The 15,000-nt window shown below is 37.9% G+C and overlaps 1 protein-coding gene across 1 annotated transcript in view; it reads right to left on the reverse strand.

Moving 5' to 3' along the window:
• Positions 1 to 5,538: 5,538 nt before the first annotated feature.
• LOC137637475 (uncharacterized) overlaps positions 5,539 to 15,000 on the reverse strand; it is a 10,532-nt gene continuing 1,070 nt past the window's right edge. The window contains exons 2-3 of the mRNA XM_068369661.1: positions 8,118 to 8,362; positions 5,539 to 5,637 (exon numbers count right to left, since the gene is read on the reverse strand). Coding sequence (XP_068225762.1) covers positions 5,539 to 5,637; positions 8,118 to 8,362 — 344 coding nt within the window. The remainder of the gene's footprint in view (positions 5,638 to 8,117; positions 8,363 to 15,000) is intronic.

Raw genomic sequence — 15,000 nt, forward strand, 5'->3', positions numbered from 1 at the left:
GTCGAACATTCGACACAAATACACCTCACTATATGGTAACTCTCTCTCAGCTGCTCCACTAACCCACCATTCTCAGAAATCAAAAAAAGGTAAAATCAAACACTAAGGTTTTTGAGAACCTTTCATAAAACGCGGCGAATATGAAATTTGCACATTTTCTCACAAATATAACGCAATACTTCAAACAAATACAAAGAAAAATTCAGTTAGCCCTTGTTCATAAGTCGTAAGGATCATGTAACACTTAAACAGATTACGTAAGACCTGATAACATAATGAGTGAATTAAAAAATTAGTTCTTAAAAATAACGTATATTTGCATATACTAAATTGAATGAAGAAGTAAATTAACAAAGAAAGTCTTCCGTACTTTACATACCAAACTTATACATGCATGAGAGGAACTCATCTTAGGAGCTGGCTATTCACTTCAAATACACAAATAAAATATATTGATAAAATATATTGTGGCAGGATGTTGCACAACAACCCCCACACCCTTGAATCACTCTAAACAGACCAATGTCTCCTCAATACAACCTTTCCCTTTACGTTATCAGCAGCGGGACTCTTTGACATTCAAAATGCTTAAAACTAATCATAAACAATATTAAATATAAAAACGTAACAGCATTCAAATAAAAAACCCTAACAAACTTAAAATTACCACACCCCAAAACCAATATTTGTTTATGTGTGGACCTCTTTATACACACTAGGGCCAACAGTCCTTTTAGGCCAAAGCCATGACTCTCTGGTAGCCGCAACACTGGCACAATCTGCTATAACTGCCTCACTTAATTGGGCAGTCTATATCATAATCATCTTCATCAATAACAGCAAACGAAATCGTAATTGTAATAAACAGGCCAGGTCGTCAACAGTTAGTCAATCCACTAAAACATTCTAAACACAATCAAGTTCCTTAAGCAAGCCAGGTCATCAACAGTCAATTTTACAATCAAGTGAACTCTCTCCAAAGGAGGAATCACGGCCTGCAAAAATGAAAAAGAAAACCACTTACAAACACTCCTAGCTAACTTAACTATCGCACTATTATTAAAGATAAATAATAAATAGTTTCTATTATTCACAATCACAACAAGCAAAGATAAACAGAACTGTACTTATTGTTGAAATAAATAATCACTTCCACGCTGGTAAATAATAATGATAATGCAGCATTCAAATCCCAAGAACTGACGCTTACAGCAGTCAAATCAAAATAAGCATTCACCCAAGATATTCACCACTGTCGTAACCTAACTAAAAACATAAACAAACAATCTCATTTATACCAACAGTCTTTCTCACCACAAACAATCGATACAACCCCAACACCCTTGAATCACTCTAAACAGACCAATGTGTCCTCAATAAAACCTTTCCCCTTACGTTATCAGCAGCGGGACACTTGGACAAAAGGACAAAAAACAAAACAAAACATAACCTTAAAACTATATATTTCTTACAAACTATAATAAATCCAACCAAAACCATCCACCTTCAAAATGCTTAAAACTAATCATAAACAATATTAAATATAAAAACGTAACAGCATTAAAAAAAAAACCCTAACAAACTTAAAATTACCACACCCCAAAAACAATATTTGTTTATGTGTGGACTCTTTATCCACACTGGGGCCAACAGTCCTTTTAGGCCAAAGCCACAACTCTCTGGCAGACGCAACAATAGCACAATCCGCTATAGCTGCCTCACTTAATTGGGCAGTCTATATCATAATCATCATCATCAATAACAGCAAACGAAATCGTAATTGTAATAAACAGGCCAGGTCTTCAACAGTTGGTCAATCCACTAAAGCATTCTAAACACAATCAAGTTCCTTAAGCAAGCCAGGTCATCAACAGTCAATTTCACATTCAAGTGAACTCTCTCCAAAAGAGGAATCACGGCCTGTAGAAATAAAAAAGAAAACCACTTATGACCACTCCTAGCTAACTTAACTATCGCACTATAATCAAAGATAAATAATAAATAGTTCATATTATTCACAATCACGACAAGCAAAGATAAACAAAACTATACTTATTGTTAAAATAAATAATCACTTCCACGCTGGTAAATAATAATGATAATGCAGTATTCAAATCCCAAGAACTGACACTTACAGCAGTCAAATCAAAATAAGCATTCACCCAAGACATTCACCACTGTCGTAACCTAACTAAAAACATAAACAAACAATCTCATTTATACCAACAGTCTTTCTCACCACAAACAATCGATACACTCTCTCTCTCTCTCTCTCTCTCTCTCTCTCTCTCTCTCTCTCTCTCTCTCTCTCTCTCTCTCTCTCTCTCTCTCTCTCTCAGGATTTGGCGAACTAAAAAAAATAATAAAGAATAAAAAAATTATTCCTCCACATTCCTCCCCCCTTACTTTGCCAAATCCGTCTCACACAAAACCTACAATATTATTTTCATTACCCAGTCGCAGTCGGGAACGGGACCTCTACTCCGAGTAACTGGGCACCCATATACTCCCTCATTCACTTCTTTCATATCACAATCATTCGCTACATGAACACTATTCCTATTTAAATCCCTATCATCTAATATATTATGTACAATGCCATCTACCTAGTTCTCATCTGGCCCTAAAATCTCACTTATTTCTGTCCGCAATTCATCCATTTCATCAAAACCATTTTCTACTTTAATAAAAGATTCATTCATATTACTTATCATTCTCCTATCTCTCACTCTCGCATTCGTCCTACTTTCTTTTACATCATCTAAGGAAAAGCCACACACACTATAGGTATCATTCATACCCAACCATGACTCATCTGTATTAACACATTTATCTTCCACACTCACTTGCACACTTACACCTTTGTCATACTTATTCGTATTCTTACCTATACCTACAAATTTCCCTTGTACTTTCTCCTCACTTAAAACTTTCAAACGCCTCTTTTTCCTATATTCATCTAACACTAATTGTTTATTTTCCAGTAGTAACCTCTCATGCATACTAGATTCATACTTGCTCATTTCGAAGCAATTATTCATCCCATTCTCACAAGCATTGATCCTATTCCTTCCACACACACAGGAGGACTCACCCAGAAGAACCCACTTACACTCCAGTTTCCCGAACATCCTGGCTGTCTTACTCCCTTCTTCCTACATACCCTAGCTACATGCCCATCTGCACCACATTCAGTACACTTACCCCGTGGTTCCTTGCACATTCTAGCATAATGACCATTCTTACCACAATTACCAAAAATCAAATTCATACGAGTACTACGACATCCACTCGCTGTATGCCCAGTCATGCCACACCAATAACATGTTACGCGTTTCTCTTTTTTGCACTCGCTAATTCTATGCCCTACCTCACCACATCCAAAACAAGCACCTAGAGCTCATCTACATTCATTCTTCTTATGTCCCACTTTCCCACACCTATAAAACTTTTCATCACGGACACGACTATTTGACATACCTCGTTGCGCACTCACACTCCTATCCCTATTGCGCCAATAACCTTGACTAAATCCACTATTTGCTTGCACAGTTCCTCCGTTACTTGGCCTAACACTCCTATCTATTACCTGATTAGAAATCCTCATTGGCCCTTTCAAAATTGCATCCTCATAACTACCAAATTCTATTACACTTTCTTCCATTCCTGTTCTTACTCTCACAGATTTACTTTCTTTCATACATCTATCTAGCTCTTAATCCTCAACTATTTTTAGTATATAATCCTATGTCAATCTCTCTTGCGTGCACCTCATTTTCTCCTTCCGTTTCAAATTAATAAATTCACATGTATTCTCAGGTATGGTCGCCAAAAATTTCCTCACTAACTCCTTATTCTCATTTATACCTTAATCTCCATACTTCTTCCTAGCTAACGTTTCCAACCTACATACATACATCGATATCGTTTCTCATGCATTCATCCGTGCCTCATAAAAATCATTCTTACGCTTATACCTAACACTCCCTTTCATACGTTTTACCTGCTCAATTATTCTCGTTTTCACACTTTCATAATCAACATCCCCTACACTCATTATCACGCCATACATCGTCAACAAATACCCCGTCAAATATACTCCTAACTCCCTAGCCCAAACTCTCTTACTATCGCCATACTTATCCTGACAATACCTCTCATACTGCTTTAAAAATTCATACCCATCCCTACTACTATGCTCATTGAACCTTTCACACCGAGGTACCTCTCTCATAAATACAGTCTTACACACATCACATTCATTCTCACTGTTATCATCACTGCTACCTTCCCTCTTGTTTCCTACTTCCTCGCTAGAATATAAAGAATCTAATTCCACAGTCATACTCCTATCCTTGATTATACTCTTCCTAGCCCTTTTCTTACTCGCCACTTTCACCCATTCACGATCGTCCTTGCTATCAGCCTGACACTTTTTCTTCTCTTTCTTCACATCACTTTTACATTCCCTTTCATCTTTCCTCTCACCTTTCTGTTCATCCTTACTATGCCTAATTCCCTTATCTTCAATCTCACTATCACTATTACTTTTACTATCACTATCAGTTCCTTTCCCATTACCACTTACCTTAACCTTCTCTTCCACTATCAACCCATTACCCGTAGCAGAGGCCACTCCTCCGACTGCACCTTCACCCATTAAAGTCTTCATCATCCCCATGACTTGCCCCATCATAGCTTCCAATCGTCTCTCCATTCGTTCCTCATTCTCTTGCATTCTCATCTCAAAACCTTCTTCCACTCTCTCTACAGTCCCCTGAATTTCCCTCATTTTCCTTTGCACCTCTTCATTCTTACAGTTTAACCTATCATTCTCTACTAGCAACCTCTCCTCACGCTCCTTACTCAGCCCAATTCCTCCTTCAAAATCCTTAACTGTTCTTCCATTTTTCATCAACCTGTTCTTCAGCCTCAAATCAAATTCCTAATCCTATCAGTCCTTCGTCCAAGAGTCCAGCTTCCTATCTCACCTCTGCAGTCCCTGTTCGGGGCGCCAAAATAATGTGGCGGGATGTTGCAAAACAACCCCAACACCCTTGAATCACTCTAAACAGACCAATGTCTCCTCAATACAACCTTTCCCCTTACGTTATCAGCAGCGAGACTCTTGGACAAAAGGACAAAAAACAAAACAAAACATAACCTTAAAACTATATAATTCCAACTAACTATAATAAATCCAACCAAAACCATCCACATTCAAAATGCTTAAAACTAAACATAAACAGTATTAAATATAAAAACGTAACAGCATTCAAATAAAAAACCCTAACAAACTTAAAATTACCACACCCCCAAAACCAATATTTGTTTATGTGTGGACCTCTTTATCCACACTTGGGGCAACAGTCCTTTTAGGCCAAAGCCATAACTCTCTAGCAGACGCAACACTGGCACAATCTGCTATAACTGCCTTACTTTATTGGGCAGTCTATATCATAATCATCATCATCAATAACAGCAAAAAAAATCGTAAATGTAATAAACATGCCAGGTCGTCAACAGTTTGTCAATCCACTAGAACATTCTAAACACAATCAAGTTCTTTAAGCAAGCCAGGTCATCAACAGTCAATTCCACATTCAAGTGAACTCTCTCCAAAGGAGGAATCACGGCCTGCATAAATAAAAAAGAAAACCACTTAGGAACACTGCTAGCTAACTTAACTATCGCACTATAATCAAAGATAAATAATATATAGTTCCTATTATTCACAATCACGACAAACAAAGATAAACAAAACTGTACTTATTGTTAAAATAAATAATCACTTCCACGCTGGTAAATAATAATAATAATACACCATTCAAATCCCAAGAACTGACGCTTACAGCAGTCAAATCAAAATAAGCATTCACCCAAGACATTCACCACTGTCGTAACCTAACTAAAAACATAAACAAACAATCTAATTTATACTAACAGTCTTTCTCACCACAAACAATCGATACACACACTCTCTCTCTCTCTCTCTCTCTCTCTCTCTCTCTCTCTCTCTCTCTCTCTCTCTCTCTCTCTCTCTCTCTCTCTCTCATGATTTGGCAAACTAAAAAAAATAAAAATAAAATCATTATTAATCATCCACATTCCTCCCCCCTTACTTTGCCAAATCCGTCTCACACAAAACTTACAATATTTTTTTCATTACCCAGTCGCAGTCGGGAACGGGACCTCTACTCCGAGTAACTGGGCCCCCATATACTCTCTCATTCACTTCTTCCATATCACAATCATTCGCTACATGAACACTATTCCTATTCAAATCCCTATCATCTAATATATCATATACAATGCCATCTACCTAGTTCTCATCTGGTCTTAAAATCTCACTTATTTCTGTCAGCAATTCATCCATTTCATCAAAACCATTTTCTACTTTAATAAAAGATTCATTCATATTACTTATCATTCTCCCATCTTTCACTCTCGCATTCGTCCTACTTTCTTTTACATCATCTAAGGAAAAGCCACACACACTATAGGTATCATTCATACCCAACCATGACTCATCTGTATTAACACATTTATCTTCCACACTCACTTGCACACTTACACCTTTGTCATACTTATTCGTATTCTTACCTATACCTACAAATTTCCCTTGTACTTTCTCCTCACTTAATACTTTCAAATGCCTCTTTTTCCTATATTCAACTAACACTAATTGTTTATTTTCTAGTCGTAACTACTCATGCATACTAGATTCATACTTGCTCTTTTCCAACCAATTATTCATCCCATTCTCACAAACATTGATCCTATTCCTTCCACACACACAGGAGGACTCACCCAGCTGAACCCTCTTGCACTCTAGTTTCCAGAACATCCTGGCTGACTTACTCCCTTCTTCCTACATACCCTAGCTACATGCCCATCTGCACCACATTCAGTACACCTACCCCGCGGTTCCTTGCACATTCTAGCATAATGACCATCCTTACCACAATTACCACAATTCACATTCATACGATTACTACGACATCCACTCGCTATATGCCCAGTCATACCACACCAATAACATATTACGCCTTTCTCTTTCTTGCACTCGCTAATTCTATACCCTACTTCACCACATCCAAAACAAGCACCTAGAGCCCATCTACATTCATTCTTCTTATGTAACACTTTCCCACACCTATAACACTTTTCATCACGAACACGACTATTTGACATACCTCGTTGCGCACTCACACTCCTATCCCTATTGCGCCAATTACCCTGCCGAAATCCACCATTTGCTTGCACAGTTCCTACGTTACTTGCCCTAACACTCCTATCTATTACCTGATTAGAAATCCTCATTGGCCCCTTCAAAATTGCATCCTCATAACTACCAAATTCTATTACACTTTCTTCCATTCCAGTTCTTACTCTCACAGATTTACTTTCTTTCATACATCTATCTAGCTCTTAATCCTCAACTATTTCTAGTATATCATTCCATGTCAATCTCTCTTGCGTCCACCTCATTTTCTCCTTCCGTTTCAGATTAATAAATTCAAATGTATTCTCAGGTATGGTTGCCAAAAATTTCCTCACTAACTCCTTATTCTCATTTATACCTTCATCGCCATACTTCTTCCTAGCTAACGTTTCCAACCTACATACATACATCGATATCGCTTCTCCTGAATTTATCGGTGCCTCATAAAAATCATTCTTATGCTTATACCTAATACTCCCTTTCATACGTTTTACCTGCTCAATTATTCTCGTTTTCACACTTTCATAACCAACATCCCCTACCCTCATTATCACGCCATACATCATCAACAAATACCCCGTCAAATATTCTCCTAACTCCCTAGCCCAAACTCTCTTACTATCACCATAATTATCCTGACAATACCTCTCATCCTGCTTTAAAAATTCATATACATCCCTACTACTATGCTCATTGAACCTTTCACACCGAGGTACCTCTCTCATAAATACAGTCTTACACACACATCATGTTCATTCTCACTGTTATCATCACTGCTACCTTCCCTCTTGTTTCCTACTTCCTCGCTAGAATATAAAGAATCTAATTCCACACTCATACTCCTCTCCTTGATTATACTCTTCCTAGCCCTTTTCTTTCTCGCTACTTTCACCCATTTACGATCGTCCTTGCTATCAGCGTGACACTTTTTCTTCTCTTTCTTCACATCACTTTTACCTTCCCTTTCATCTTTCCTCTCACCTTTCTGTTCATCCTTACTATGCCTAATTCCCTTATCTTTAATCTCAATATCACTATTACTATTACTATCACTATCAGTTCCTTTCCCATTACCACCTACCTTAACCTTCTCTTCCACTATCAACCCATTACCCGTAGCAGAGGCCACTCCTCCGACTGCACCTTCACCCATTAAAGTCTTCATCATCCCCATTACTTGCCCCATCATAGCTTCCAATCGTCTCTCCATTCGTTCCTCATTCTCTTGCATTCTCATCTCAAAACCTTCTTCCACTCTCTCTACAGTCCCCTGAATTTCCCTCATTTTCCTTTGCATCTCTTCATTCTTACAGTTCAACCTATCATTCTCTACTAGCAACCTCTCCTCAAGATCCTTACTCAGCGCAATTCCTCCTTCAAAACCCTTAACTGTTCTTCCAATTCTCATCAACCTGTTCTTCAGCCTTAAATCTAATTACTAATCCTATCGGTCCTTCGTCCAAGAGTCCAGCTTCCTATCTCACCTCTGCAGTTCCTGTTTGGGCGCCAAAATAATGTAGCGGGATGTTGCAAAACAACCCACAAATCCTTGAATCACTCTAAACAGACCAATGTCTCCTCAATACAACCTTTCCCCTTACATTATCAGCAGCGGGACACTTGGACAAAAGGACAAACAACAAAACAAAACATAACCTTAAAACTATATATTTCTTACTAACTATAATAAATCCAACCAAAACCATCCACATTCAAAATGCTTAAACCCAATCATAAACAATATTAAATATAAAAACGTAACAGCATTCAAATAAAAAACCCTAACAAACTTAAAATTACAACACCCCAAAACCAATATTTGTTTATGTGTGGACCTCTTTATCCACACTAGGGCCAACAGTACTTTTAGGCCAAAGTCACAACTCTCTGGCAGACGCAACACTGGCACAATCTGCTATAACTGCCTCACTTAATTGGGCAGTCTATATCATAATCATCATCATCAATAACAGCAAACGAAATCGTAATTGTAATAAACAGGCCAGATCGTCAACAGTTGGTCAATCCACTAGAGCATTCTAAACACAATCAAGTTCCTTAAGCAAGCCAGGTCATCAACAGTCAATTTCACATTCAAGTGAACTCTCTCCAAAGGAGGAATCACGGCCTGCATAAATAAAAAAGAAAACCACTTACGAACACTCTTAGCTAACTTAACTATCGCACTATAATCAAAGATAAATAATATATAGTTCCTATTATTCACAATCACGACAAACAAAGATAAACAAAACTGTACTTATTGTTAAAATAAATAATCACTTCCACGCTGGTAAATAATAATGATAATACACCATTCAAATCCCAAGAACTGACGCTTACAGCAGTCAAATGAAAATAAGCATTCACCCAAGACATTCACCACTGTCGTAACCTAACTAAAAACATAAACAAACAATCTAATTTATACTAACAGTCTTTCTCACCACAAACAATCGATACACACACACTCTCTCTCTCTCTCTTTCTCTCTCTCTCTCTCTCTCTCTCTCTCTCTCTCTCTCTCTCTCTCTCTCTCTCTCTCTCTCTCTCTCTCTCTCTCTCTCTCTCTCTCTCTCTCTCTCTCTCTCTCATGATTTGGCAAACTAAAAAAAATAAAAATAAAATAATTATTAATCATCCACATTCCTCCCCCCTTACTTTGCCAAATCCGTCTCACATAAAAGCTACAATATTATTTTCATTACCCAGTCGCAGTCGGGAACGGGACCTCTACTCCGAGTAAATGGGCACCCATATACTCCCTCATTCACTTCTTTCATATCACAATCATTCGCTACATGAACACTATTCCTATTTAAATCCCTATCATCTAATATATCATGTACAATACCATCTACCTAGTTCTTATCTGGCCCTAAAATCTCACTTATTTCTGTCATCAATTCATCCATTTCATCAAAACCATTTTCTACTTTAATAAAAGATTCATTCATATTACTTATCATTCTCCCATCTCTCACTCTCACATTCGTCCTACTTTTTTTACATCATCTAAGGAAAAGCCACATACACTATAGGTATCATTCATACTCAACCATGACTCATCTGTATTAACACATTTATCTTCCACACTCACTTGCATACTTACACCTTTGTCATACTCATTCGTATTCTTACCTATACCTACAAATTTCCCTTGTACTTTCTCCTTACTCAATACTTTCAAACGCCTCTTTTTCCTATATTCAACTAACACTAATTGTTTATTTTCTAGTCGTAACTACTCATGCATACTAGATTCATACTTGCTCTTTTCCAACCAATTATTCATCCCATTCTCACAAACATTGATCCTATTCCTTCCACACACGCAGGAGGACTCGCCCAGCTGAACCCTCTTGCACTCTAGTTTCCAGAACATCCTGGCTGACTTCTTCCTACATACCCTAGCTACATGCCCATCTGCACCACATTCAGTACACTTACCCCGCGGTTCCTTGCACATACTAGCATAATGACCATCCTTACCACAATTACCACAATTCACATTCATACGATTACTACGACATCCACTCGCTATATGCCCAGTCATACCACACCAATAACATATTACGCCTTTCTCTTTCTTGCACTCGCTAATTCTATACCCTACCTCACCACAACAAAAACAAGCACCTAGAGCCCATCTACATTCATTCTTCTTATGTAACACTTTCCCACACCTATAACACTTTTCATCACGAACACGACTATTTGACATACCTCGTTGCGCACTCACACTCCTATCCCTATTGCGCCAATTACCCTGCCGAAATCCACCATTTGCTTGCACAGTTCCTACGTTACTTGCCCTAACACTCCTATCTATTACCTGATTAGAAATCCTCATTGGCCCTTTCAAAATTGCATCCTCATAACTACCAAATTCTATTACACTTTCTTCCATTCCAGTTCTTACTTTCCCAGATTTACTTTCTTTCATACATCTCTCTAGCTCTTAATCCTCAACTATTTCTAGTATATCATCCCATGTCAATCTCTCTTGCGTCCACCTCATTTTCTCCTTCCGTTTCAGATTAATAAATTCAAATGTATTCTCAGGTATGGCTGCCAAAAATTTCCTCACTAACTCCTTATTCTCATTTATACCTTCATCGCCATACTTCTTCCTAGCTAACGTTTCCAACCTTCATACATACATCGATATCGCTTCTCCTGAATTCATCGGTGCCTCATAAAAATCATTCTTATGCTTATACCTAATACTCCCTTTCATACGTTTTACCTGCTCAATTATTCTCGTTTTCACACTTTCATAATCAACATCCCCTACACTCATTATCACGCCATACCTCATCAACAAATACCCCGTCAAATATTCTCCTAACTCCCTAGCCCAAACTCCCTTACTATCACCATAATTATCCTGACAATACCTCTCATACTGCTTTAAAAATTCATATACATCCCTACTACTATGCTCATTGAACCTTTCACACCGAGGTACCTCTCTCATAAATACAGTCTTACACACACATCATGTTCATTCTCACTGTTATCATCACTGCTACCTTCCCTCTTGTTTCCTACTTCCTCGCTAGAATATAAAGAATCTAATTCCACACTCATACTCCTCTCCTTGATTATACTCTTACTAGCCCTTTTCTTTCTCGCTACTTTCACCCATTTACGATCGTCCTTGCTATCAGCGTGACACTTTTTCTTCTCTTTCTTCACATCACTTTTACCTTCCCTTTCATCTTTCCTCTCACCTTTCTGTTCATCCTTACTATGCCTAATTCCCTTATCTTCAATCTCAATATCATTATTACTATTACTATCACTATCAGTTCCTTTCCCATTACCACCTACATTAACCTTCTCTTCCACTATCAACCCATTATCCGTAGCAGAGGCCACTCCTCCGACTGCACCTTCACCCATTAAAGTCTTCATCATCCCCATTACTTGCCCCATCATAGCTTCCAATCGTCTCTCCATTCGTTCCTCATTCACTTGCATTCTCATCTCAAAACCTTCTTCCACTCTCTCTACAGTCCCCTGAATTTCCCTCATTTTCCTTTGCATCTCTTCATTCTTACAGTTCAACCTATCATTCTCTACTAGCAACCTCTCCTCACGATCCTTACTCAGTGTAATTCCTCCTTCAAAACCCTTAACTGTTCTTCCAATTTTCATCAACCTGTTCTTCAGCCTTAAATCTAATTACTAATCCTATCGGTCCTTCGTCCAAGAGTCCAGCTTTCTATCTCACCTCTGCAGTTCCTTTTTGGGCGCCAAAATAATGTAGCGGGATGTTGCAAAACAACCCACAAACCCTTGAATCACTCTAAACAGACCAATGTCTCCTCAATACAACCTTTCCCCTTACGTTATCAGAAGACGGACACTTGGACAAAAGGACAAAAAACAAAACAAAACATAACCTTAAAACTATATATTTCTTACTTACTATAATAAATCCAACCAAAACCATCCACATTCAAACTGCTTAAAACCAATCATAAACAATATTAAATATAAAAACGTAACAGCATTCAAATAAAAAACCCTAACAAACTTAAAATTACAACACCCCAAAACCAATATTTGTTTATGTGTGGACCTCTTTATCCACACTAGGGCCAACAGTCCTTTTAGGCGAAAGTCACAACTCTCTGGCAGACGCAACACTGGCACAATCTGCTATAACTGCCTCACTTAATTGGGCAGTCTATATCATAATCATCATCATCAATAACAGCAAACGAAATCGTAATTGTAATAAACAGGCCAGATCGTCAACAGTTGGTCAATCCACTAGAGCATTCTAAACACAAGCAAGTTCCTTAAGCAAGCCAGGTCATCAACAGTCAATTTCACATTCAAGTGAACTCTCTCCAAAGGAGGAATCACGGCCTGCAGAAATAAAAAAGAAAACCACTTACGAACACTACTAGCTAACTTAACTATCGCACTATAATCAAAGATAAATAATAAATAGTTACTATTATTCACAATCACGACAAGCAAAGATAAACAAAACTGTACTTATTGTTAAAATAAATAATCACTACCACGCTGGTAAATAATAATGATAATGCAGCATTCAAATCTCAAGAACTGACGCTTACAGCAGTCAAATGAAAATAAGCATTCACCCAAGACATTCACCACTGTCGTAACCTAACTAAAAACATAAAATAACAATCTCATTTATACCAAGTCTTTCTCACCACAAACAATCGATACACACTCTCTCTCTCTCTCTCTCTCTCTCTCTCCTCTCTCTCTCTCTCTCTCTCTCTCTCTCTCTCTCTCTCAGGATTTGGCAAACTAAAAAAAAAAAATAAAAGAATTAATCCTCCACATTCCTCCACCCTTACTTTGCCAAATCCGTTTCACAAAAAACTTACAATATTTTTTTTCATTACCCAGTCGCAGTCGGGAATGGGACATCTACTCCGAGTAACTAGGCCCCCATATACTCTCTAATTCACTTCTTCCATAACACAATCATTCGCTACATGAACACTATTCCTATTTAAATCCCTATCATCTAATATATCATGTACAATGCCATCTACCTAGTTCTCATCTGGCCCTAAAATATCACTTATTTCTGTCATCAATTCATCCATTTCATCAAAACCATTTTCTACTTTAATAAAAGATTCATTCATATTACTTATCATTCTCCTATCTCCCACTCTCGCATTCGACCTACTTACTTTTACATCATCTAAGGAAAAGCCACATACACTATAGTTATCATTCATACTCAACCATGACTCATCTGTATTAACACATTTATCTTCCACACTCACTTGCACACTTACACCTTTTTCATACTTATTCGTATTCTTACCTATACCTACAAATTTCCCTTGTATTTTCTCCTCACTTAAAACTTTCAAACGCCTCTTTTTCCTATATTCAACTAACACTAATTGTTTATTTTCCAGTCGTAACTTCTCATGCATACTTGATTCATACTTACTCATTTCCAACCAATTATTCATCCCATTCTCACAAACATTGATCATATTCCTTCCACACACTCAGGAGGACTCACCCAGCTGAACCCTCTTACACTCTAGTTTCCAGAACATCCTGGCTGACTTCTTCCTACATACCCTAGCTACATGCCCATCTGCACCACATTCAGTACACTTACCCCGCGGTTCCTTGCACATTCTAGCATAATGACCATCCTTACCACAATTACCACAAATCACATTCATACGATTACTACGACATCCACTTGCTATATGCCCAGTCATACCAGACCCATAACATGTTACGCCTTTCTCTTTCTTGCACTCACTAATTCTATGCCCTACCTCACCACATCCAGAATAAGCACCTAGAGCCCATCTACATTCATCCTTCTTATGTAACACTTTCCCACACCTATAACACTTTTCATCACGGACACGACTATTTGACATACCTCGTTGTGCACTAACACTCCTATCCCTATTGCGCCAATTACCTTGCCTAAATCCACCATTTGCTTGCACAGTTCCTCCGTTACTTGCCCTAACACTCCTATCTATTACCTGATTAGAAATCCTCATTGGGCGTTTCAAAATACCATCCTCATAACTACAAAATTCTATTACACTTTCTTCCATTCCAGTTCTTAATCTCACAGATTTACTTTCTTTCATACATCTATCTAGCTCTTAATCCTCAACTATTTCTAGTATATCATCCCATATCAATCTCTCTTGCGTCCACCTCATTTTCTCCTTCCGTTTCAAATTAATAAATTCACATGTATTCACAGGTATGGTCGCCAAAAACTT

The sequence above is a fragment of the Palaemon carinicauda genome, unplaced genomic scaffold (assembly GCF_036898095.1).
Source record: "Palaemon carinicauda isolate YSFRI2023 unplaced genomic scaffold, ASM3689809v2 scaffold77, whole genome shotgun sequence".
Classification (NCBI taxonomy): Eukaryota; Metazoa; Arthropoda; class Malacostraca; order Decapoda; family Palaemonidae; genus Palaemon; species Palaemon carinicauda.